The following is a 27,318-nucleotide window of genomic DNA, read 5'->3' as shown; positions in this document are numbered from 1 at the left end:
TAACTCCCTACACATTCCCCAACTGATCAATGTTGACCTGAGTAGGTAGGGACAACTCTATGCCCCTATTCAGCAGGAAGAAGTTACAGAAGATGAGACCTTCTACCCTCAACAACATTAAAGATTTAAGGGTCAAAATTGTTCAGGGAGGAATGATGTGGGACACAGAGGCAGAAGAAAATCATTAAAATCCCTTACCTACTGACAAGCCCTTGAAACAGACAGAGTGGCTCACCCCTGGGGACTCAACTGCCCTCACCTTGAGGTTTTGCTAAGGACAATCATAGCCTGACTGACCCCCTACCCCGACAGGTCCGACCAGGATCCTGTAAGTCTACTTTAGGAAACGTTATCTCTAAACCTCCAAGATAGTGTCAGCAATCATTCGGAAGCATATGATACACATCTAAAGAGTCTCACGAAAAGATTTTTATTACTGGTAATACATAACCTTTCTCCCAACAATAGCTAGCACCTCAAGGTCCTGGAGACCTTGCTTGCAAAATTCCTTAGAGACTTACACCATCCCTAATCCCCTTTGTCCTCACCCACCTTGGAGTCCATCTCTACTCTGCCTTTAAAAACTCTGACTGTAATCTGGTTCGGGGTTCAAGTACCTACTCCGCTGTGTCGGGTATACTTGGGCCCAAGCTTAAGCTTGTCAAATAAACCCTCGTGTGATTGCATTGGTGCGTGGCTCCTTGGTGGTCTCTTGGACGCGAAAACTCAAGCATAACAACCGTGTTTGTCAACCGCAGTCACTTGCCAGAGAACCCCAGGGCTTCTAAACCCTTGGGTCACCATTCATCTGAACTCTCCTCTGGGACAGCCCTTTCCTGAAGCTCTACTCTTCACCAGGCCCTAGGAGAATGATCCTCAGAAAGCTTACTTCAGGTCATGTGGCTCCTTCATGCAAAACCTTCCAGTGGCATCAACGTCACATGAAAGTTGAAACACAAGAGGTCTACAACTCTATGAGAACTGTCCCCAGCCCCAGAAGTCCCATCTCTGACAGTCTCAGACAGAGCCAGACTGTGGGTCCCCCAGCACACAGCTCCAACCCTCACCCAGAGTCTTTGCATTTGCTAATCCCTTTGCTGAATAAAATCCTGCCCCATGTTTGTAGAAGTCAGTCCTTCACTGCAGGTCAGCTGCTGCCTCTTTGTGAGCCCTTCCCTGTTTACTCAATTTGAAATTTCAAAGCATGCTCCTCAACCTCCCCTCCAACCTCCCTCCCTATATCCCCATTTCTCATTGATTTTTCTCCTAACAGGACCACCTGACATACTATATATTTTACTAACTTTTATTTATTTATTTATTTATTTATTTTTTTAAAAGATTTTATTTATTTATTTGTAAGAGAGAGAGAGAGTGAGAGCAAGCACAGGCAGACAGAGTGGAAGGCAGAGTCAGAGGGAAGAAGCAGGCTCCCTGCGGAGCAAGGAGCCCAATGTGGGACTCGATCCCAGGACGCTGGGATCATGACCTGAGCCGAAGGCAGCTGCTTAACCAACTGAGCCACCCAGGCGTCCCTATTTTACTAACTTTTAAAAAAGATTTGTTAGAGAGAGAGAGAGAAAACGAGCCATGGGAGGAGGGGGAAGAGAGAGAGGTAGAAGCAGACACTCTGCTGAGCACGGAGCCTGATTCAGGGTCGGACCCCAGGACCCCAAGACCACGACCTGAGCCAAAGGCAGACGTTTAACTGACTGAGCCACCCAGGTGTCCCTTATGAAATTATTTTGTTCATGGTCTGACCCTTCATCTAGAATGTAGTCTCCATAAAGGCTGGGATTGTCACTTTTATCCTCTTCTATTTGAAAATATTTACTGAGTAGGTATCTAATACGTATTTGCTTAATGAATGAATGAACGAGGATTTCTTTTTGATGTGATAAAATGTTCTAAAACTGTGCTGATCGTGGCATGGATAATAAGGTTGTTGAAGAGAAAGAGGGAGAAAGAGCAGTATCCTAGGCATTGCAATGAAGGCGTTGGCTGTGCACGTCCTGTATGAGTCGATATGAGGTCCTTATGATAAGCTTGGCTTGAGATCTGAATTACCAGAGGTATCTGCACAATGGTTAGAAAGCAGGGCCTCTAGAGTCAGGGGACCAAGGTTCAAATCCCAACTTCATCCTTTTCTAGTTGTGAATTGCTCTGTTTTTGTTTTTCTTTTGTTTTGCTTTGTTTTTAATTGCAAAAGATGCTGACAGTAATACTAAACTCCAGGGGTGGTGGTTGTCAGGATTAAATTGGACAATTTCTGTAAATGGTTAACACAGGTAGGGCCCCCATGGTGAATGCACAATACACAGTTATTATTTTAATTTTTATTATTGTAGTTACTTTCTGGAGTACTAGGGATGAGGTACTGGAGAAAATCAGGTGGCTGGGGTTGTAGCAAGGTCTCAAAGCCATTATTTCTCCCTAAGATTTACTTTGACTTTCTCTGGTCTGTCAGGCAATCCCTTCCTTACACTGAACCTGATCCCTGACCTACCATTCCTTCATGGCTCAGAGTTTATTTCAGAGGTTCACAGACAAGGCAGCACACCCCCCACCCCCACCCCAAATCAGGCGGAGCTTGTTAAAAATAAATCCTCAAGCCATACACCTAGGAATCAGGCAGCGGTCCTCAAAGTGTGGTCCAGGAACCCAAAACATCTATCGCCAGCTCTTCAAGAGGCCTGATGAGCTAGAAATTTGGGGCAAGGACCAACAATCTGTGTTTTAACAAGCCTTCCAAGTGATTCTGATGCATGCGAAGTTGAGACTAACCGGCCAAGTGGAATCCTATATTTGATACGCTCCTCACCTGACTTTGACCTGCTCGTTTGCATATTATCACTGGACAACCAGACTAGGTCAACAGCAGGATACTGAATCACCTAACTCCATCCACCTAACTCCAAAGCAGAACCATACAAACTCATACAAACTCTGGCTACATGCTTTTCATTTCTATTAACTTATTCATTGGTGTTATTCGGGGCACAAGCTTGTTTTTAAGACTACCTGATCATTTGATTCATTTAATCTGTCACCAAATATTTATCACAACCATACTATGTGTCAAGGCATCAACAACAGTGGAGAGAATGTCACAACCTTTGAGAAAACATTCTGGAGGACAAAACTGACCACTAAGAGGGACTATGACATTTTCTTCCATGGAGGGTGGTGGGGTGGGGGGAGGGGTGGGTGGGAGGGGTGTTGGCGCACAGCGATTGGGTAGACAACATCCCACATTGGTCCTGTAGATCCTTTCCTCTACTCTCCTCAATGTAGGAGACTGGGCTGTATTGTTTAATGCCTGCTAGGCCTGCTGACGCCAAAAATAGTGAACATTTATAAGTAGGATGTTCTTAATTTTCTTGAACCAAAATAAGCACGTTTTTTAAAATTCCTTGTGGGAATTCAAAGATTCTCCCTCCTCAAGACTATAACCCCAAAATAAGTTAGTGAAAAATAAAAACAGTAAAATAGCATCATTGGGATCAGAGGGGAGCTTGGTGAAGATGCTGGGGCAGTGGAGCTTGTAAAATATTAGTGTGGGGGACATGAGGTACCCTTATGCAGTTTCAAATTCTAAGAAATTATTTCATTGTTTTATAAAGCCCAAGGACTGGGTTTTGATTGTGCTTTCAGGTGAAGCACGCATTAAATCATGTCACACTACAGATCTGAGAAATGCATCTTACCTCGCTCTATAACATCAAGATAAGATTATTGGCTAAGGAAGCCAAAGGAAGGTGCCAGCCAGAACTGCCACTGTCTCTCTTTATTTATTTATTTTTTAAAGATTTTACTTATTTATTTGAGAGAGAGTGAGTGAGGGAGAGAAAGAACACGAGAAGTTGGGGGAGGAGGTGTAGAAGGACAGGAACAAGCAGACTCCCTCCTGAGCAGGGAGCTCGACACAGGGCTCGATCTTGGGTCTCCTGGATCATGACCTGAGCTGAAGGCAGCCGCCCCACTAACTGAACCACCCAGGAGCCCCCACTGTCTCTCTTTAAAGTTATCCAAAAATATCAAGAGCTTTCTGTAGAAAAGAGGGTCCCCAGCTATACAAACACAAATGCGTTTCTTGGGCTTACCAGTTTAATATGTTCTCGCTTCTGATATTTTTCACTATAATACTGCTCTTGTCGAAGATTAAGCAGCTGCTGCTGTTGTTTGTCTTTCAAGTCTATTAACTTTTGGGTCATTTCAGCATCTAGGGCAGCAAGATCTTGTTCAATCGTTGATGAACCATGGTCAGGACTGCTGGGATCTGATCTGCAAGAGACACAGATCTTGAGTCACAAATCATGCAGGGCATAACAAGGTGAGGGGAAGGTTGTGCATCACAGTTCCTCCTAGACAGAGGATGTGTTGGGAAATAAATGTTTTAATAAATCACTTGAGATAGAGGTTGACACCCCAAGGACAAGCTTACCAGTGGAGGGTCTCCAAACACAGAGAGTGGATGACACTGGGAGATTTCATGTTGGAGTTGAGAAGGAAAACCAGGAGGCTGGGGACCCTGTGGTAGTGGTAGAGAGAATGCTAATCCGCCCTACCTTGGGAAAAACAATCCCTAATAAGGATCTTTTAAGGCTTTTATCTTTTATTTTTTTTTAACAAGACATGTGTAATGTGATTCTCAGCTACTTATGTCCCGTAAGGACTTCACCATACTCAACATCGATTGGAGTCTGTCAGGGGAGTTGAAGAGTGGCTGAATTTTGCATCTGGGTGCTATAGATTGAAAACAGAGAGCATGTGCAGACCCTGCCTGCTGGCAAACCCTCCCCCCAGCTGACATTCTGTTACTTGATATCTTTTAAAGAAAAGATACATTATCAAGTAAGTTTCTTTGGGGGGGATATACCAACTTCATGGATAGCTGTACCCAAAATGGCGCTTTCCTCCAAATGCTTAGGTTACAAGAGAAAGGAGGATGCATGAGTTCATTGAAAAATATTTCTTGTGTGCTTACGTTGTGCACGGTGACTTTCTTTGAGTTGTTCATAGCCAGAGAATTACACAGATATTGAGAAGATTAGGAGTCATGTGGAAATAAATCATAGCAATTCTCACTAACTTATTGTGTTAAAACATAGGGTGTGATCCCTTAAAATTTATGGTCTTATTTTTTGTAGGACACACGGAAATGGATGATATTACTCTGAGGTATTTTCAGGATTTTAATGTGTATCAAAGGTGATGGGAGAGAGACAGACATGATCAGACCTCAGTGCTTTGACTCTTAAAGAGAAGTTTCTTTTGATGTATCTTAGGGATTTTTGTTTATTTTTTAAAGAAAAGTATAAAAAATAACCAAGGGAACAGTGTTTCTGCATCTTCTGTAAAAACAGTGTTGCAGACATTATCCTCCGTTGCCTACTATTGCCCATATAAGATCCATGAGATGAATTCTTCTGTAATTTAATACCAGGGAAATGTTTGTCTCTCTTGGAAAAACAAGCAACTTTGCTTTAATCAGATAAGGAGAATTGTCTAACCCCTACTCCCTTTTCTCAGAGGCTAAGAGCTAAAATTCAGCATTTCAAGGACAGAAATGACATTAAATGGTTGATACTGTCAAGTCGAAATACATCATGGGCCACGTATTTGATTTTCTCCACATACGTGATTTAGAATTTCTAGTGGCTCACTTGAAAACTAAAAAGAAATGAGTGAAATTAATTTTAATAACACATGTTGTACAGCCTAGTACACCTAAAATACTATCATCTCAAAATGTGATTAAAATAAAATCAATATAAGTCAATATAAAAATGAGCTCTTTATATATATATATATATGTATTATATATATATATGTATATGTATACATATATATATATATTTTTTTTAAATGGAGTCTTTGAAATTCGGTATGTATTTTAGACTTAAACAGCACATTTCCATTTCTATGAGCCACTTCTCAAGGGCTCTAAAGCCACAAGCGGCTAGTGACTGCCATACTGGACAGTGGGTCTGAATAACTGGTAGCCACTCAGACTGCGTGTATGTGTGTCGCTTCTCTTTTTCTGTCTTCATAGGATTTTTACATCTGTCTTCTATGATGAGTTACTTCCATACTCTATTAGAAGTTTTCAGGATATGACCTCCAAGTAAACAAATGTGCGAATAAACAAAGGACCCCATATATACATCCCTACAACAGAAATTTAGGAGAAGTTTTAGGCCAATTTTGCTGGAACCACTTGTGTAACTGTAATTGTGTAATGTGTAAATGTCTTGGGCTTTTGGCTTTCTCCTTGAAGAAGTAGGAGCAGTTCACCTTGATGGCTTCTAAGACTATTCCAGTTCTAAGAAATAGGGATGTTGTTACTTTTTAAAATCCAAGTATTGGGCTTTGATTGTGTCTTTAAGTTAAGCGCATATTCAATCATACATCACATGTATGGATCTGAAATTGCCTCTTGCATCTGTCTCTAACCTGGCATCTAGATAAGATTATTCCTTAAGGAAGTGAAAGAAAGGATGGCGTAGAGCCTATTTGACTCAGCTCAATGGCAGGTGGCTTGCATGATCACGTAGTTCCCCGCTTTGCCATGCTAGCTAGCATGGGTGATAACTGCATCAGTCATGGTCACTGCTGTGTCCCCAGGGCACACAGTAGGCATGCAATGAATGTGGGTTGAATGAATATATGAGGGATGCTTCTCCCTGTCAAGGTCTGGGTACATGGGGCTATGGGGGTCCCTAGACCCAAACAAGGGCTACTTGTACAAGGCTTTGTGGGTTTCAGCAAAGGCAGCAAAGGGTAGTTGAGACTTCTCTTTTCTATAGCAAGTCACCTCTTCAACTAGGTTCTAGAACATGGCAAAATTGCATACCTGCTAGGTTGGCAGCTGTAACATGGGAAGTCAGCCCACTGGTATTGGACCCACAGGCCTGAACCCAAGGATAGGACTTCCTGCATATCTATTCTTAGGAGGTGGGCAAATGAAGAAATTTAGTCCACAAGCAAAACCGAGCTGGGGTGGCCTTCCTTCTTGCCCCATATCCAAAATATGGTATAAAAATATTGAAAATCCATGTGAAGGACTCTTTTCCTTCATACTATGAAACAAATCAGAAATACTCACTCAACTTACTTTTTCTTACTATCCTTTTTGGCTGTCTTTTCCAAAGCTGCCCTCCTTCTCAAGTAGTCGTTCTGAATCTCATTATATTTTGTAGTGTGTTCTTTGATAAGGTCAGTGGTTTTCTTGTGGTGTCTTTTAACCAGGTCTTTCATTTCTTTGTAGTGCTTCTTTTGAAGTTTTACAAAGGATTTCTGCTGCTTTAGCTCTTCGATGGTCTGGGCTTCCACTTCTGCAACAAATGAGTATAAAAGCTAACAGACGTGGATGGACAGCAAGCACAGATGTCAGGAGGAGTCGCAACCTGCTTCCCAGGCAATGCTGGTTTGATCCCAGCCAACTGGAGCTTCCAAGCAGCGCTTGGATGTCAAATGCATCTGGGTTCCAGTCTGGCTCTGGAACTTGCTAACTTCTGAGATTCCATCACTGAAGTTCTCAAAGACCTAATTTCTTCACTCATAAATTTTGGGAGAAGTTTGGCTTCCCCAGAAACAAAGCCCGAGGTGGGGGATTCCGGTGCATGTGATTTAGTTGAGAGAGGCTCAGAGGGAAGAGGGGAGCGCAGCAGATGGGGGGGAAGGGGAAGGAGGCGAGCAATGGTGTGGTCTCAGCAGGAGCCTGGCTTCTGCCTGGGTCTCACCTTGAGGTAAGAAGGCCAGCCTTTTGCAAATTGAGAAAATCAGGGAGGGAAGGTATAACCTCCTGGTGAGGAATCTTCTTTTGGGCTGAGGGCAATTGCCAAGAGAAGGGGAAGCTGTGAGCTGTTAGCAGCACCACAGCTGGAGCATGGGAAAGGGATGGGCACCAACAGGATCCACTTTAAGGACCTCAATAATCCCACTACCTGTTAGGGCTTTGTGATGATGAAATGAAAGAATCATGCGAAGTATTGGACACAGTTTCTGGCAACGTGCTTGTCGAGGCTTAACAAATCACATGGAACAGCACCATCTCCAAGGGGCACTCTTCACAGCCCAGACCCTCTAAGTCTGGATTTATCACAACACTGTTCCAGGATAAAGACCCGAAGCGAGGGAGGGTCCCTTGATGGTATTTGCCCAAAGGAACCATCAGGGTTCGTGGTAGCATACCTTATTCCTACATGGTATTTTAACCAGTGCTGTGAAAACATGTAATGTGACAGAGCTCGACCTTAAATCATTCTGTATTTTACTGACAAATGTCATCAATTCTAGAATATGTATTTTAAAGTACGTGAACATTTCTAAAATTCAGATACTTTGTACAATCACAACTTGTTGGTGCTTTTCTTTCTCAGCAATCCATGAAGAGTGGGTTGCCTTCAAATTGATGATGTCTTAACTTCAATGAATTGTCATTTGTTTGGACCTAAATTAAGTACACAGTTCCCTTGTTTCCATCCTGTCATTTGAACTTTCTGCTTCTGGGAACAAAAATACGGTATCATAAATATTTAGAACTGTCATGAGATTCAGAAATAATATATGCCATGAACATCGACAGACCTGAATAGAAAGGAGCTATCTAGTGGATAAACACTGAAATCAGAAAAATAATTTGTGTGCTTCTCTGCTAAGGTCGTTAAGCAGTTGAAACATGCTCCCCCCCCCCCTTTTTTTAATAATGTGTCTATTCTCCTGACATTCGATTCCTTTTGAGAAAGAGGCCAAGAAGAGAATCAGGTACATTTATCTAATGGTTTCCCTCAGGCCCAAAAGGACTCATTATGGTTGCATAATAACTTATTATACTAAGAATTTATAATCCTAAGGAATTGCTACATTTTGGGTAACAGATCCAATCCCACTTCATTAAATGGTATAGAGCACCCAGCAACAGCAAGTTTAGCAAGAGGGTTCAAGATGTTCCAACCTATAATTTAAAAAAAAAAATTCCACAGAAAGTACTCTTTTCTTTTAAAGTCTGTGGATTAAAGGCTATTCTTTGAATAGGGTCTTAAGCATAACGAAAATGTTCATTTACATAAAGTAATAAGTATCACTCGCAAACAAGCCACCCAGAGATCATCAGTGTTAATAATGGTACACATCCACTGCCTTTTGTCTACACATTTATGTATTTTAAAATAACCCTGGAATCCTGCTGTATTTACACTTCTGTTTCTTATTTTATGTGTTAACAATATACTGTTGCCCATGGGATTGAATCTTTAAGAACATGTTTTAATGCATTCCTCAAGTAATTATTCAAGGCAGATTTTACGTATTGGTGAAATATACACACATAAAAGCACATAAATCATAAATCCACCCCATTATACGTTTTCCCAGAGTGAACAGGCTTTCCTAACCACCTCTCAGATCAAGATCAGAACATTATCAGTGTTCTGGAGATTCTGTTTTTGGGGTTTGCATCCCCTCTTCCCTCCCAAGTATCATCTGGATCTGTGTTTTTAGCTGTATACAGCTGGAATTATAAAGAATGTACTCTCTTTCATCTGGCCTCTTTCCCTCTGCATTTTGCATGTGAATTTTATCCATGTTGTGTATGATCATAGTTAATTTATCCCTCCAGCTGTACCCTATTTTACTCTATGACTATACCACAATTTATTTATCTACACTACTGTGTATGGACTTCTGGGTTGTTTATAGTTTTTGGCTGTTACCAAGAGCACTGCTTTTTGGTCAACATGTGTTTGTATTACTTCTGTGTATTGGGTCAGATACTACAAACGTTTCGAAGATGCTTCTACATGCTGCTCATTGTAGTAAAGAAACCAGGTACCAATTTTAGCTCTACTAGTTTAAGGTACTAAACAAATATAAATTATTTTCTGATGGGAATCACAGTTCCTAAATACTCTGTATTCGGTGGCCCCAAATGGCTCACATTCTGCCTTTCTAAAATATACGCCTTATTATTGGCACGTTGGGAGGGCGTGTGTTCCTGTTCTCTGGGTCATATTTCCAGTATGAAACTATCCTTTGATTTTAATATCAATATCTTATGAAATTATATTATTTTTATACCAATAGAGTCCTATCTGCCAAATATGGTTACTTCTTTATGACATGATGGCATTGTATAATGTGATTTGAATTCAGACTGTATATCTGTGGGTATTTTCAGAGAAGAAATATTAATTATGTTATTTTTCAGAGGTGAGGGACATCCTCTCTGGCTAAATACTTATGTTGTATAATATTCAGCTGCTTAATTCCTTGGGGAAGAGGGCAGCATTTACCTGTTAGGACACTCTGAATAAGGTCTTCTGTTTTCACAGGTGCCTTTATAGAACCTGAAATAAAGAGACAAAAGAAATAGCCTCCTTTAACTTTAAAAAGTGTATTCTTCCTGTAAAACAACTAAGTTTGGCCCTTGAGTCCAAGTCTCTTTATGGAGAAATAAGAAATTGTAAGAGAAAATTACTCGCAAAAAAAACACCCCAAAACAAGCAAACGAACAAAAAACCTTGGAAGCAATGTCTTCGTTTTGTTACTTAGACGCAAACCTAATTAAATGCAAGTCTATATGCTCCATTTATAGACAGAAAGGGCATCCCTCCACTTTGAGTAGAAACTATGGTCGACAAATTCCGTTTAAGCAATGCTACTGCCACCTTTTGGCAAAATCAGGAATTGCAAGAGGTCTTAAAAAAAAAAAAAAAATCAAACGTGGACCAGCACTCAGTAGTAATTGAGGCAGGCAAGATCCACTGTTGGGCACCAAAATGATCAGATACATTGAAGAAGAAAAAGGATATTTTATAATCTCAAGGTATCTCCCCCAAGATAACTATTATCTATAAAGGGGTACGAGAACTTTCAGTTTAAAGACCTGGCTGACTCCACCTTTACCAAGTGATCGAACATGGTGGATGATGAGAAATGCTGACATCAGTTACCCCTAATATGCTGTAGTGAGAAGGACAGCATTGTCTCTTCGATATTCGTGCCCAAAATGCAAAACTTCACTCTAATCATGAGAAAACATCAGACAAGCCCAAACTGAGGGATACTGCACAAAAGAACTGACCAGTACTCTTCAAAAGTGTCAAGGTCATGAAAGACAGGACAGTCATACATTCAAGAAGACCAAGGAGACATGACAGTTAAATACAATGTGGGATCCTGGGTTGGAACCTGGAACAATAAAAAGACATCAGTAGAGGGATGCCTGGGTGGCTCATTCAGTTAAGTGTCAGACTCTTAATCTCAGCTCAGTTCTTGATCTCAGGGTCATGAGTTCAAGCCCCACATTGAGCTCCACGCTGGGTGTGGAGCCTACTTTAAAAAAAAAAAAAAGACATTAGTAGAAAGCAGGTGAAGTTCAAATGAGGTCTGTAGTTCAGCTCCAAGTACTGTGCCAACGTTAATTTCCAGGTCTGATAACTGCACATTGATTCTGACAGATGTTAACACCAGGGAAGAAGAGATCAGTTTTACAATTCCGTGCCTTTTTTAAAAAGGCTTCTGTAAGTCAAATTATTTCAAAATACCAAGTTAAAAAAAAAATCAAGTGCTAAAATGCCAAATTTTCTTTTACTCTTCAAAGCACAAGACTATATTTACTCATGTATTTAAATGACTTATTTATATTCCAGAAGTACTCAAAATGTTTGTATTTGGGATATGAAAATCTTATTTGAAGATACCACTCCCAATGATCAAATCGTCTTCTTAGCATTATTGATCTCAACAACCTTCTGAAAAGCACATTTGATACAAATTCAAATGTGATTTGTTCTTTTTTTAAATCTCACTCTCTCCTATGAGAAATGCCCTTTCCCTTCCAAATAAAAGATCTGGATTTCGTCACTGCCATGCTATAGTTGGATGAGGAAGGAAGGACATACCTTCAGGGAAGGAAATTCTTCTGCCTTTTATTTACCTTATATTAACCCACTGGACAAAAAGTGATCACGTATATGCTATTCCTCAGGTCTGTGCAAAGAAAGCATCAAACTGAAGCCTGTCCTGGGGAACCTGCCATCTACTGGGGAAAGAGGACATACAAAGGAGAGAGAATTGCCTAAAACAGTCTTAGATTAAAGGTCAACGTTAGCTGCACAGAAATCAAAGGTTTTTTTCTAAGTGAGGCATGAGTGGACCTTTGGTAAGAGTAGAGCTGAAAGCAAGAACTGGGATCACAGGGAACAGTGTCCATCCTGACTTCCCTCTTCACTAGCTATGTGGCTTTCAGGAAGTACTTCTACATCTCAAAACCAATTTCTTCATCTGCCCATTGGGGACAATGACAGAAGCTACACTCAGCCCCGGTATGAGGGTGAAATGAGTCAATCCACTTGAAGGGCTGAATGGAGTGCTGGTGGACACCCAAAGCCATTGAAAAGTAAGTTGGAGAAAGATGGAAAGGAATTCTTGGCAGAGACTTAATGAGTGAGGTAGAGCTAAGAAGATGCTTGTCAAGCATAGCTGTTCGTAAGTTGCATGAAGAATCCTTCACAAGCCTGTGGGCATGTAGATTATAACTGCATCACTAAACAGACATGGGGATCTGGACGATGGTTCATGGTAGCTTCATAAGTTATCATCAGAACCAGATCACTCATGAGTCTTTCTTGGCATTTATTCATTCATGCATTCATGCATGCATTAATTCCACACTTCTGGAGCTCCTCCTACGTCTTTGCATCTTTGCTCATGCTATCTCCTTGAGTGGCACAAATAAACTGGAGGCTCTTAGTCATGTTGTCTAGCTCTCTTTTCAGAGTGTTTACCTGGAGCTGGTTGGCTGTGGAGAGCCTGGGATGGTGGTTTGGGTGCCAAGGATGTAGTGTGATTCACTCCGTTTTCTGCTGGAGTTGTCCTGGCTTCACTTGGAGCTTCTGATGGTGTTTCCCCAGGATCAGCCTATAATCATAAATATCCTTTCATTTTCCATATTTTTTACTGTTCTTTTATAAGCTTCCAAAGCCAACAAGTCTACATTTGATTTAGCATTTTCACAACACATCTGGGGTCTGAAATATCAAAATGAAACTCTCTGGAAAGCAGGGTAGAAACAGCATGGTGTTGAGCCATGACTGTAGTGGGTTGATTATATCAAAAAGCCTTGATCTGTACACCTTTCAATGTCCATGCCCTTTTGTAGTGCCCTCCCACACTGACTCTGGACATGACCATGTGATTTGCCTTGGTCAAATGAGACAGTAGCCAATTTGCTGCAAGCAGAAGATTGAAAAGGTGCTTGTGAATTTTCCCTCTCTTTCTCAGACCCCTGCTACAGCCATAGAGGACAAGACATTATGTGGAGGAGAGCCGGGTCATCTAGGTAAGGATTTCATAGCCCAGCCAGCCCCAGCTGACCACAAACACATGAGGGAGTCCAGCTAAGATGAGCTGAGCCTAGTCCAAATCAGCATAACTGCTCAGCTAACCAAATGACTAATGAAAAGCAGTCAGTCATTTTTGATGTTGTAAGCCACTAAATTTGGGAGTTGTTTGTTATGCAGCAGTAGCTAACTGGTGTGGTGGTTACAAGCACAGATTTTGGAGTCAAACTTATCTGGGTTCAAAATCTGGCCTTGCCATTTATTTATTTATTTAAGGGGGGGGGGATCATGATCAGGAGGAGCAGAGGGACAGGGAGAAAAAAATCTCAAGCAGACTCTGTGCTGAGTACAGAGCTCGATGTGGGGCTCAATCTCACAACTATGATATCATGACCTGAGCTGAAACCAAGAGTCAGATGTCCAAGGGCCTGCACCACCCAGGCACCCCTGGCCTTGTCACTTGTTGGCAGTGTAGTGTTGGGCAAGTCACTTAACTCTCTGCCTCAGTTTCTTCATCTTTATATATGAAGATGTGTCTCTACTGGGTGTCATAATATTATGTACACTGTAAGGTTGTTTAAAGGATCAAATAAGTTAACAGTTATAAAGTACTTAGAATAGTTCCTGTCACAGAGTGAGTAGGTGGGTCTAAAATAAATAAAGTCTAAGGGCACCTGGGTGGCTCAGTAGGTTAAAGCCTCTGCCTTCGGCTCAGGTCATGATCCTGGGGTCCTGGGATCGAGCCCTACATCGGGCTCTCTGCTCAGCAGGGATCCTGCTTCCCTTCCTCTCTCTCTGCCTGCCTCTCTGCCTACGCATGATCTCTGTCTGTCAAATAAATAAATAAAATCTTTAAAAAAATAAAATAAATAAAGTTTTTAAGTTTGTATAATACTACCCATGAATAATAATAATAAATGTGCCAGAATTTATAAAATCTCCACTCCATTCCTCCTAGGAGCTAGTCGACTATGTCCTATGTAGAATAAACATTTAGTAAATGTTTGCTGAATAAGCATTGTTTTTATAAAATAATTGCCTCAGTAGTCATCACATACCTTTGCAATGATGCATTGCAATTCTGAAATGCCCTTCAACTCTTTTTTTAGACTTGCCATCCAGGTTCATGGCAGACATTACTGACAATGGCTATCCCAATGTTCTACTTGGTAGTAAATTAAAAATACATATATAATATAACATAATAACAATATTATGAAATAGCCAGAAATCATTTGGAGCCCAACATTCTGATATGGTGTCAAGAGATTACAGATAGCAGAAGGTCATATGATAATATTTTTATACAATGTAAGATGAAAAGGATTGTCACAAGTGGCTTTTACTCTGTCCCCCCAAAGCATCATTAAAACACGAGTTCTGAAACTGCTTCCAGTGATGGCAGAACTTATATCAATTCAACAAATCACCCCTACTTATCTACCATGGCCTGCTCGAGGCCAATGGTATTGAAGTGGAAGCGATGATCCCTGGGACCCATGGCTGGGAATGAAGTTGGGGAGGCAGGAACCTAAAGGAGGAAATTAACCAGCCTACACAACTCACGGTGGTAGAACTCTGCCTTTGGGGGAGGGAGAGGCTTCTTTGGATGGGTAAGTCCTACTCTGGTTGCATTATTAAGTTACACCCATCAGGAAAATTCTCCCTAGAAGCATTATGCCCAAGGGAAGGATTGCATATTTTTGTTCACCAAGAAATTGCAAAGTGGGGGTGCCTGGCTGGCTCCGTTGGAGGAGCATGCAGCTCTTGATCTCGGGTTGTGAGTTTGAGCCACACGTTGGGCGTAGAGATGACTTTAATAAATAAAACCCTAAAAAAAAAAAAAATTGCAGACTGGAGGCATAGGGTCCAAACAGTGTGCATGGGAATGTTTTCTTTGGCTCCCCCAAGGTTGCCAAAGATTTTAATGAAGGAGATTTTATATTAATAAAATAAATTTCTTGCTTTTCTTGAAAAATCCTATCGGCAGTGTTGAGCCTGCATTCCCTATGTTGAGCTAGAAAGGAATGGTTTCTGTCCCTTTTAGGAGGTTCCCTCTTCACTCATTTCGGCTTCACCTGTCTCACTCCTGCAGGCATTTGGATTTGTGGGGCACTTGCGAAAACTGGAATACCATAGATGTTTGGCCACAAAATTCATAAAGAAGATGCATGTACATTGCACAGAATGGACTGAAGTAAAGGGAATATGGAAAAGAACCCTGGGATATCAGCAGAGTCATCCACTAGGCCTGGTTATCTGCGTAGAATAAGGTAGGAGAACGCTTCCCAGCCTTCCCAGCCTGCGGTCACCAAAGTCAGCTGCCTGGGAAATGGGAAGAAGGGGCTCCTGTTCCACAGGCATCTGACCTTCCCCATCTATATCCAGGCAGGTTTCTGGAACCGTGTGGGAGATAAATCACATTTTTTCCCCAATGTGGCAGCTGGCTAAAATTAGTCCTCTGAAGAAAGATAGGATAAAAGAAAATTCTGGCGGAGGGAAAAAGAGGTGATGGCAAGCCAGCTTTCATGAAGGCAATAGTATGTGGCTTTTTTTGGCAACCAAACTTAGTGTCTTGGGAGTATCAGGCTGGAAATGTGTTCAAAATGAATCCAGCAAGCTTATTTTCGCCTTGTATCTGGTTTTGCAGACATTCTGTGTAGCTGTACGCCCTTGGGAAACCAAGTTCAATCATCCACTTGAGTCAAGTGGAAGGAAAAATAAATCTCTGCTTATCAAGGTTATGCAAGACAAAGCCGCAGGTCCTGGAAACTGACATAATGTATCAATTCAGAGAGATTTTTTTAAAAGCAGATAAATGTTGAATAAACACACAGGCAAACATGTTACAGTTATAACTGAGGATAAAGAGACCACCAAGGTTTGGCGCTGGATTGTGAGGTAATCTTTAGAGAAATGCTTCTTTAGTTAACACCCCAGATATGACCCCCTCCCCCGGGGGTCACACACCCAGATGCCTCCGGGAAGGTAGAAGACACGGCAGAACCCGCAGAGGGCGCCATTCACACTATACAGTCCTTTGTTTTTAAAGATTCTATTTTAAGTAATCTCTGAGACTAGCACGGGGCTTGAACCCTGAGATCAAGAGTTGCACGCCCCACTGACAGCCAGCCAGGTGTCTCTCCGAGTATACATGAATAGGCAGTTAATGGGAAGGATGGAAATGAGCAAAGCTGACAAGACTTAATATAACAAGGCAAAGTGGGGCCATGGTCAGAGTTGGAAAGGGAGGTCTTGGAAAGGGGCAGCTGCCACTCAGCTTCAGTCTATTATTGAATAGGCTTCAAGAAAAGCTGGAAAACAAATTGTGTGTGTGTGTGTGTGTGTGTGTGTGTGTGTGTGTGTGAAATCCCCTGATTTGAAATCACTGAGACCAAACAAATCACATCTTCAGACCACCTTTGGCCCAGAAGCTGCCCATCTGTACGCCATGCTCGGCAGTTTGTCTAGAATTCGAGGACTGTGTCAGGGTGAGCAATGCACCCACAGCAATGGTGGAATGAGAGGGGCATGCTGGGAAATGCAGTGGCCCAAATAACCTGCAGCCCACCATGCCCCACCTGCTTGCCCCAGTAGCCAGACAAAGCGGAGAGCAAAGGGTGGCCAAGGAGAATGCTAGACTAAGGAAAAGGAATCCAGGGGCTCCTCAACAGTTTTTGTTTCTGCCTTTTTTTTTTTTTTTTTTGCTTGATACTTGTCAGGTGTCTCTTATGATTATTTATTTATTGTATTTATTTATTTAGTGAGAATCTATGATGGCAAATATTTCAGACTGATGTTTAAAATACTGTGTTAACCAAGGGCTGGTGAGTACAAATTCCAATTGACCCTTCCCTCATGGAGAGTGCTTACAGAAGCAGCTGTAGATCAGTGAGTGTGAGATGGTTTTAGACACACCAGCCTCATTACAGCCAGTATCAGCTGCCTACTCAACTCCACTGTAAAGCAAAGAAATCTAAGCTGTTATTAAAGGTCTTTACTAGGGGCACCTGGGTGGCCCTGTTGGTTAAGCATCTGTCCTTGGCTCAGGTTATGATCTCAGGGTTCTGGGATCGAGCCCCACACCAGGCTCCATGCTCAGTGGGGAGTCTGCTTCTCTCTCTCCCTCTTTGCTCTCTCTCTCAAATAAATAGATAAGTTAATCTTTTTTAAAAAGGTCTTTACTAAAGACTTTATTAAAAGTCATATAACTTGCTAGAGGCCACACAGTTGACAGTTGGATTAATGTCTGAATATGTGTTAAGAGTCTAAAATCTGAGTTTCACTGCTGTCCTACTTCACTCTGAATTTTAAGCTAATAGTAACTTTTAAGGAACCACAAAAGTAACTTAATTTGCAGCTGAAATTTAGAGATGTATAAATATAAACATCGTTCCCAAAGAGTTAACTTTGTTACACTAAAAAGGCATTCCTGTATAAAAAGCTAAATGAGTTAAATAGAACAGCTAAACACAAGAACTGAAAAACAAAAAATGCCTATAGTAGTAATACAATATTAGAGGAAAGGTTTTGACCTCATCACTGAAAGGTTGAATAATTCCCCTTTACAGATATTTGAGCTGACGTCCAAAAACCAAATTCCTTGTCCCTATCAAAAGAATCAGTGGGGGTCAACACCTGTGACTAGCCTTTCCCCAAATAGTCTTTTTTTAGGAGTTTGAATAAAATAAGCATGAAATACTTTCCTATTTTACTGGAAATTGTGATAGAAACAACAGAACAAGAAATGTCAGTTTTCTCAATATAATGGAGAGCTTCCTGGAATCCAGTTAAATACATTTCAAGGAAAGAAGGTTCAGAAGATAGTATGTTAGTTAGTTGCACTAGATTTTGCTTAGTTGGATGGAGAAAATTGTGAAGAATGAACTACAGCAGCAGGTGCCTGCCCTCTAGTGGCCAAATGGAAGCACTACAACATTTTTCCTTCCCGATATGGAATAATGGTCTTGTTAAAACCAAGATTTTTAAAGATTTATATCTTTTCTCCTTCCAACAGGAACAGGAGTGACTTTAAAATATAACACAGGTGGGCCATTAAGAGGATAACTGGAAAGGTCCCCCCCCCCTTTTTTTAACAAGTTTTGCAGAAGGAGATGATGCTATTTGGTACATCAGTTGAAAAGATTTCTATCCAGTGCACTGAAAATTTGGACCCGACAATAAAGCGATAGAAAACAAGGATTTGAGGAGTTTGGAGAATTTATTTGAGAGTGTAATATAGTTAAGTAAGGGGGTCTTCCAAATACCAAATATTTATTGTACTGTTGGGTCATACTTTCCTGCCTGAGTCATATAAAAAGTATAGGCCCTTCCATGTAGTGGTTAGGATGACAGCATCTTGATTCAGCATTGTATTATTCAGATGAGTAAGGGTTAAGGTCATCAGCTTTTGCTGAATATCAAGGTCAAGGCTTATAATTTCTTCATGTAGAAATCCAGTCCACTCCAGACAGATGGGGGCTTTTCCCTCCAGATAGAACTTCCTCAAACACACATACAACTGGCACCTTGAATTTATATTCCCTGAATGAAATTAAATAATGCATCCACTGCACATTTCTAAGGAATTAAAAACACTTCTAAAAACCTCCAATGTGAAGCATTTCAGAAGGAAGTAAACTAATATTTGCAGCCTACTTTGAAATGCATCAAAAAATAAGATAGACTAATGAATGGATAGTTGATATAAATGTGATACAGCAAATGCATCAAAATGTAAATTGTGGAATCCAGGTGATTGATATATAGATGTCCATTATACAGTTCTTTCAACATTTGGGTACATTTGAGAATTTTTATAACAAATGATAGCAAAACCTTATTGTGAAGAGTCCACCAGAGTGAGTTAGAAGCAGGACACAGTTTTAAGGAGCTGAATAAATACATCTATTGACTTCCGTTTTTGTCATATCTGTGATCACGTAAAAAATCATCAGCATCACATGGTATCTTTGCTGAAACATTTGTAACAGCTGTTTACATGCATATGCATGAATTTTTATTAATGTTACTTCCTCCAGATTGTAAGGGCTATGAGAACACCTGATTTTTCTCATCATTATATAAATTATTAATATATATTAATATATTATTCTTATACAATTATTTTATATTGCATATATAATATATATTATTAATATATATTGTTGTATTTATTAGCATATATATCCTGTATAATATAATATAGGATACAATGCCCAGCATGGTGACTGACAAAGTTGTGTTCAAAAATCTTTTTATTGGATGAATAAATGAAGAAATCTGCCTTTTATTTTCAGCTCATGTATGATCACTACAAACACTACCAATGACAAGGGCCTGAAACTAAAGAACCACCTTATGTTACCATAAGAAACAGCTTTTTTTGAATGAATGTGTCAGTGAGTGAATGAAGATGCTGTCCTTGTCTGTAGAGAATCCGCATTTAATTCAGAATTATGGCAGTTTATTTAGAAGGAGATTAAAGGGAGACACTATTTTATGTCTGTTACCATTGTTATTGTTCCTGCCAATTTTAATGTATTAGAAATATTTGATACAGTCTTTTTTCTGAAATCAGAAAAAAAAATGAACTCTTTATAGTTGGGCAGAAATCATGAATTTTTCTTTTTTAAAATGAATGTAGACCAACCACCCTTAACATTCATCCTGTGGGGATGTATTTTTCAATTTATCTAAGTCAAATCACTTGGTAAGTACTCTGGTCAATCACTCACAAAACAGATTCTGGACAATTCCCTGAGAAGAGAGTTTCTCCTGGAGCCCTGCTGGGGTCCTGTGATGAAGGTGACATTTTAGAGTGCATGGAATCATGGTTTTTTATTTATTTATCTATCTAGTATTATTCTTTTAAGATTCTAAGTTCACTTAGAGAGAAAGAGAGAATGAGCAGGGGGAGAGGCAGGCTCCCCACTGAGCCAGGAGCCCGATGTGGGGGGGCTTGACCCCAGGACCCCGACATCATGACCTGAGTCGAAGGCAGATGTTCAACCCACTGAGCCACCCAGGCGCCCCTGAATAATGTCTTTTTAATTCTATGTGGGGAGAGCCCCAAGTGAGCCACAGATGTAGGAAATGCCTGTCCCTTCACCAGCAGCAAAATATGACTAACAAACTCATTAGAAATGCAAATGCACCCCAGACCTACTCTCAGAAACTCTCAGGGCCAGCAATCTGTGCTTAGGAAGTGATTGGGGTTATTCTAAAGGATGCTTAAGTCTGAAGGCCTTGTTACTCAGAATCTGGTCCTATAGGTCAGTAGCAGCAGGTTTACTCGGAAGGCCCTTAGCGTCTGGGTGGCTCAGTGGGTTAAAGCCTCTGCCTTCAGCTCAGGTCATGATCCCAGGGTCTAGGGATTGAGCCCCCGCATTGGGCTCTCTGCTTAGCATGGAACCTGCTTCCCTTCCTCTCTCTCTGCCTACCTCCCTGCCTATCAAATAAATAAATAAAATCTTAAAAAAAAGAAATGCAGAATTTTGTGCCTTGCTTCAGAACAATAAAATCTGGATTTGCACTGAAACGAGATCCCCAGGGGATCTGTCTGCATTCAAAAATTGGAGAAGCCTTATTCTAGAGAGTGAAAAACTGCCATTGAGAGTCACACTTTTACAGCCCCTATAGTATGGGGCCTGCATGGACTGTGATATTTGAATTTCTGGGTGTAGCGCTGTTTTGGGCAGATGAACCCAAAGCTCCTTATTTGAATCCCTTGAAATTTGAAAAATTGATATGGAGGAAATTTGTAAAAGCAGTGAGATTGGACCAATACTTGAGTAGTTTCAACTCAAATTCATATACGGTCTTCTCTTGAGAACTCATTTAAAAAGCTCTAGTTCCTCCACTTTTTGCTTACTGATCATAGGCAAGTCAATCTACCATGCAACTGCTCCCCTCTTTTAAAAATGGGGATTACATGTTGTCTAGTTAGGGCTCAGGTTTTTTCCCCCAGGGGGCCCAATAAAATGCCTTGTAAACTCCAAATCTGTATATAGAATAAAGGGACAGTATCATTATCTAAAGGCCATCTCCAAAAAGGCAAACTTTCTCTTCTCACTTTATTGGATGCTTTAAAATTCAGGGATTTAATTTTAAACTTATAGAAACTGTTGTTTCTATAAGTTGGCATGTTGCTAAATTATTATTTGAGGAGCAAGATTTTCACTTAAAGAGAGTCCAAAATTGCCAAGAAATCTCATCTTTGATTCTAGTGCCAAGTTCTTGAACCATGGATGAGGTAATAAGCTTCTGTCTTAGAAACAGATTGATACACAATGCTTTCTCTGAAGTTAAACACGGTAACCTTATGAGTTGTACCATCTTGGATTTTTGCTATTATCTTACTGGTGAAATCCACACTAGATCATATAATTAACCTTTTTCTTCTCAAATAATCAAATCCCATCAAAGATGCCTATTTAAAAAAAAAAAAAGATGCCTATTTTGCCATATACTGAATAAGGAAATAAATTATTTTTGATACATTCCAGCTCACTTATAAGAACACACGAGTCTGACAACTTAAAAAGTAGGCCTCTTGGAATAAATAAAATTATGGTATTACGAAACAACTTTCCCTTTCAATGTCAAAGTGATATAAAGACCACTAACATACCTTTGCTTGTGTATTACACACACAGATGATACAGGGAACTCTTGAGAACAGAAATTTTGGCCTTGAAGGTTGAGGAAGGTTTGGGGCATTCTCTGTCTTAGATCATCACTTTGTCCAACGGTGGTAATGTCCACTTAGTGAATGAACATGGCCTTAGAACTTTTGAGCTGGGGGAACTGAATTTTGGCCAGAAGCCACTGTGCAAATTAATCAAAGGGAAGGCACATAAAGAAACCTATTATATTGAAGAACAATATAATATCCAGTGATGTAAAGGCAGGGGGAATCTTGACATTTGATTCAACAAAAAAATTCAATTCAAAGGATGCTGCCATTTAAGGTAAAGGTCTTATATTCTGTGGTTAGTTATCCGAGCCACGTGCTTAGAGGACAGAAAGAGGCAAGAAGGGTAGTCCTTGTTTACAGTTACTAGAAAATCGCAATTGCTTTATTGAGGTAGCACAATGGGGTGGAGTGTGGTCCCTTGCTACTCAAAGTATGCTCTGTGGAACAATGGCATTATCCCATTCCCTGGGGCTTGTGAGAGGTGCTGAGCTTCATCCCACCCCAGACCTGCTGCCTCAGGATGCCCTCCCCGGTTGGCACATCAGACTTGTAGAAATGCTGGTGTAGAACATGAGTTCCGGAGCTAGATGGCTTGGATTTCAACACCCACTCTCCTCCTTACTGATTGTGTGACACTGGCTGAGAAATCGAAGCTCTCAGTATTCAGTTTCCTCATCTGCTAAATGGGAATAATCATAGTAACCAAGACATATGGATATTTTAAGATGTAAGTGTGTTAATCCATGAAAGGGCTCAGAACGGTACTAGGTACGCTGTAAGCGCTCAGTAAAATGCTTCTGCATTCCCCAACATGCTAAAACAAGTCATGTTCAAGTACTGCTTGTGGACATTAAAGACGTCACGTAATATTTTGTGTTCAATGCATTGGATATTTACTTTTCTCTTTACAGGTATATTTTAAAAATAGAAAATCAGGAGTGTTACTGATGTCTCATCAGGCATTTCTATAAACGCATGAAAACATTAAGGTTGTGAAACCATTTTTAAAAATTAATATTTTCTAAAAGAAAAAACATATATGCATCTACTTGTTAGAAGGACATACACCAAAAATGTTATCTCCAACATTACTCAGGGCCTTTTTGGGTTTTTTTTTGGGGGGGGGGAGTTATTATGTTTAAAAAATTTTTATATACCTTTTTTTAAACAAAGAAATAGTTATAAATATTTTAAAACCTTTGTTATAATTTAGATTAGGCAACTTTCTACAATTTTACTAACCCAGTGTCCTGAATGATGACTTTAAAAGACACAAAATAAACCCAGCAACTCAAAACTCTATTATTCCTTAACTTACATAAATAAATGTTGGATTTATTATAGATAGCTATCTATCTATCTTTCCACATGATCTGAAATGTATAGTGTTCAAAGCATGGGGGAATTTTCAACTTGCCTAGTTACTTGGTTTGCACATTACTCTATGAAGATCATTTATTAAAGTATTACAAATCTGGGAATATTTTGCCATCCAATGAAGTCTTTAGTTTTCAAATAGAAATGACCTTTATAACTACCAAGTTAAAAGGATTATACTAAAAAAGTCTTCGTTGCTAAAATAGTGTCTCCAGTGCCTGCCATGTCCTAGATAGAATTTTCTTTTGAGAAAACCACAGCTACTTATTTTCAGTGGCCTCATTCAAACAAACTTACATCATTACAAGACAAGAGAAAGGGCACATCGGTGCTCAAAGGTGTGGAATGACTTTTCCTTCCTAGCGTTAAATGGTAAGGGCAAATGATTTTTTTTTTTCCTTGAGTTTCAAAAATGAGGTCATTTAGGGTTTTGATATTTCAAAGGAAAAAAAATTATATTTTCTCTGTTGGACCATTTGGAATCTCTGGGATTCAATGTCTCTAAAATTATTTCTAAAACTGAAAATGTCTAAATATCCTCTAAATTTAACGAACATTGTACATTTACTGAAATTCCTTTCTGATCACTACTGCTAGAGGAGAAACAAAAATAAAGTTGACCTAAAATGCTACTTCTGTATTTTTATATTCATTAGCGTTGCATTCTCTCTAAACAGATTTTTGATACGTGATGTTTGGTGCAAAGATAAGGCTTTGAAAGGACTACAGTGTGACAGGATCCCTGACATCTTGAAAGCCCTATGTCTCCCGTTCCTTAGAGTGACATTTTTTTTTTTTTTTTTGCAATCACTAGAAAAAGTCTTTCTGGTGCACCATGAGTAGAACACCTCATTAAAAGACTTTTTATCACAGGGTGCCTGGGTGGCTCAGTCGTTAAGCATCTGCTTTCAGCTCGGGTCATGATCCCAGGGTCCTGAGATCAAGACCCACATCAGGTTCCCTGCTCAGCAGGAAGCCCGCTTTCTCCCTCTCCCACTTCCCCTGCTTGTTTCTCTCTGTCAAATAAATAAATAAAATCTTAAAAAATAGAGAGAGAGATTTTTTATCTCAATTGCTATACGATATAAGCAGAAACTGGCAGTATCTTGAAATGTTCTCTCCAACTGAGGGTTCACTCCTTGGAGAAGCTGGCTAATGAATATGTAGAAATTCATGATAGAAAAAGTGTTGTTTCTAAATAATGACAATACATTTGAACTTTGAACTTTTATTTCCTAGAAAATAAGACATATCCAGTTGATTAAAAAAATTCCTGTTCTCTAACTGGAGAAGGACGTTATTAAGGATTATTTCTATCTATATAAATTATCTTTACCTTGAATTATATTTTATTACGTATGGTAGTGAGCTAAAGCAGGTAGAAGAGAAAAGAATTTCAGAACTTCTGTTGGATTTCTAAGGAGAGCCTCTAATTCCATTTTGGTGTTTATATGAGCAAAATGAGGCATTCACTGAATTTTCTCCTTTTAATCCTTTTGAAGGTCATTGGAAAGAAAAAGCGCTATGATCTCTAAAGAACCACTAGAATTAAAGATGTGACTATTGTGAAACATTCAAATTCTGGTTCCCAGACAAAAAACTCAGAAAAGGCATTCGTTCTTGATTTTCAGTATAAAACAGCAACTATTGAGCCTTATTGGTTTCCCTATAAGCAGAACTCAACATGGCGGTGTTTAAGTGCATGATTTACTGAGAACAGGAGGAAACTGCAGGAAGGTAAGGAAAACAGGATAAGAGGATAAGACTGGAAAAGAAGATTAAGTTGAAATGCTGTTTCAGCCCGGAGTCTAGCCTCAGCCTGATCCCTGAGGGGCTCAGGAGTGTGAGCTGTAATACAGAAGCTGCCCACCTGGAAACAATGGACCTGGGCTCTTATTCTCCTGGATCTTTCCCTTGCTCACCATGGGTTGCCTCCTTCCAAGAATAACCTAGCAGACATCTCCAGCAATGTAGTTCCAGTCCTCTGGAAGTAAATACACTTCCAACGTTATGTGTGCCTCTAACATCTATGCTAGGTATCCGCTGAGGGGAGAAAAACAAATGTGAAACACCTAGGCCCCCTGTGTGAATTTTGAAGGCTTAGTCCAAGCACTCACTGCTTGTGTAGGGCTCACAGATGGAGGGCTTCCCACGTTCCAAGCAGAGGTTATTGGTGTCCTACCCAGACCTTCTTTATATTTATTATTTTTTTAAAGATTTTATTTATTTGTTTGAGAGAGAGAGAGAGAGAACAAGCCGGGGGTGGGGCCGAGGGAGAAGCAGATCCCTGCTGAGCAGAGAAATGGATTCAGGGCTGGATCCCGGGACCCTGGGATCATGACCTGAGCTGAAGGCCGACGCTTAATCCACTGAGCCACCCAGGCGCCCCTCAGAACTTCATTTTAGTGCCGCTTCACCCACGTCTACAGGGCTGCTGCAGGTGTGGGCTACAGAGGGCTCATGACCACAGGCTTCTCCAGAGGACTGGAGGTATATTTATGTCTGCTATTAGGCATAATTTTCTGGAAGTATAAAATTTTCCTATAACCCTATTTACTACATACCACAAAAAGCATTATTTCTGAAACTTACCAGTCTAACTTTAAATTTCACTCTCTACAGGTTCTATGGGATACAATGCCAGCAGTGTAAATAAGAGCCTGGAAAATGTTACTCTTATGATGAATGTTATCCTTTTTTTTTTTTCATTTTTTTCTCATGTTCAATTAGCTCAACATATTTTAGATCAAAAATTTCTAAATTTCTGTACAAAAAAGCTGGAAATAATCATAGATGTGTTAAAAAATGTATTTACATATGTTCCCTTAAGATCTTTTAAAAGAGTGGAGTATTTGAAATATCCAGTAATAGGGGTTACAAAAATAAACTATGATATGGCTATGTGATAGAAAACCATAAAATCATTAAAGGGTATGTCATAGAAGAATATTTAATGACATGGAAAATATTTGCATTAAGTGAAAATAAAGGGTCAAAACACAGATCGTGAATATTATCCTGTTTTATGAGAAAGTAATAACTGTGCTATTTAGCTAGTCTTTTTATACCTAGTGTAAAAAGCTATCTTTAGATAGCTTAGATCTCGGTGGCTTAGGAGTTTGAATTATAGGTAATATCTTTGGGATTTGCTTTTCTCATGTTTAGTTCAAAATTTTCCTGTGATTAACCTAGGTTTCTTTTGGAATAAGAAAAAGAGTTATTTAATAAATTATATCAACCTGGGGTGCCTGGGTGGATTAGTTGGTTAAGCATCTGACTCTTGGTTTTGGCTCAGGTCATGATCTTGGAATAGTGGCATCAGGCCCCAAGTTGGGCTCCACGCTTAGTGGGGAGTCTGTTTCCCCCTCTTCTGACCCTCTCCCCACCACTTGCATGCTCACTCTGTCTCTCAAATAAATAAATAAATCTTAAAAATGATAAATTATATCAACTTTAATGGACTTGGGTATTAGGTAGAGTTATCTAAACAATTTTCAAGATTTCTTTCCCTCATTCTGATAGTTCTCCATTTTTTCTCATCTTTCTCCATGAATTTATCTTCAGAATACTCAAATGAAGTATGAAAATAGCTTATTTCTTTCACTATTTTTTTTTAATTTTTATTTTTTTAATTTATTTATTTGAGAGAGAGACAGTGAGAGAGAACATGAGCGAGGAGAAGGTCAGAGGGAGAAGCAGACTCCCCATAGAGCTGGGAGCCCGATGTGGGACTCGATCCCGGGATTCCAGGATCATGACCTGAGCCGAAGGCAGTCGTCCAACCAACTGAGCCACCCAGGCGCCCCTCTTTCACTATTTTTAATATTGATGTCACCTTCAATCATTAAACTATGTTTCACTTTTTTGAAAACTAAAAGACTACCAGTCTACATAGAA

General features: G+C 40.0%; 1 protein-coding gene across 4 annotated transcripts in view; it reads right to left on the bottom strand.

Annotated features, from left to right (window-relative positions):
• The window catches only part of PLCB1 (phospholipase C beta 1), a 682,758-nt gene that overhangs the window by 110,495 nt on the left and 544,945 nt on the right, over positions 1 to 27,318 (bottom strand). For all 4 annotated transcript variants that reach the window (XM_059133978.1, XM_059133980.1, XM_059133982.1 and 1 more), the window contains exons 24-27: positions 12,792 to 12,924; positions 10,296 to 10,349; positions 7,118 to 7,337; positions 4,104 to 4,284 (exon numbers count right to left, since the gene is read on the bottom strand). In XM_059133978.1, coding sequence (XP_058989961.1) covers positions 4,104 to 4,284; positions 7,118 to 7,337; positions 10,296 to 10,349; positions 12,792 to 12,924 — 588 coding nt within the window. The remainder of the gene's footprint in view (positions 1 to 4,103; positions 4,285 to 7,117; positions 7,338 to 10,295; positions 10,350 to 12,791; positions 12,925 to 27,318) is intronic.

Source organism: Mustela lutreola, chromosome 9 (genome assembly GCF_030435805.1).
Source record: "Mustela lutreola isolate mMusLut2 chromosome 9, mMusLut2.pri, whole genome shotgun sequence".
Taxonomy (NCBI): domain Eukaryota; kingdom Metazoa; phylum Chordata; class Mammalia; order Carnivora; family Mustelidae; genus Mustela; species Mustela lutreola.
Note: the sequence above shows the minus strand (reverse complement) of the source record. Positions and strands in the feature narration are given on the sequence as shown.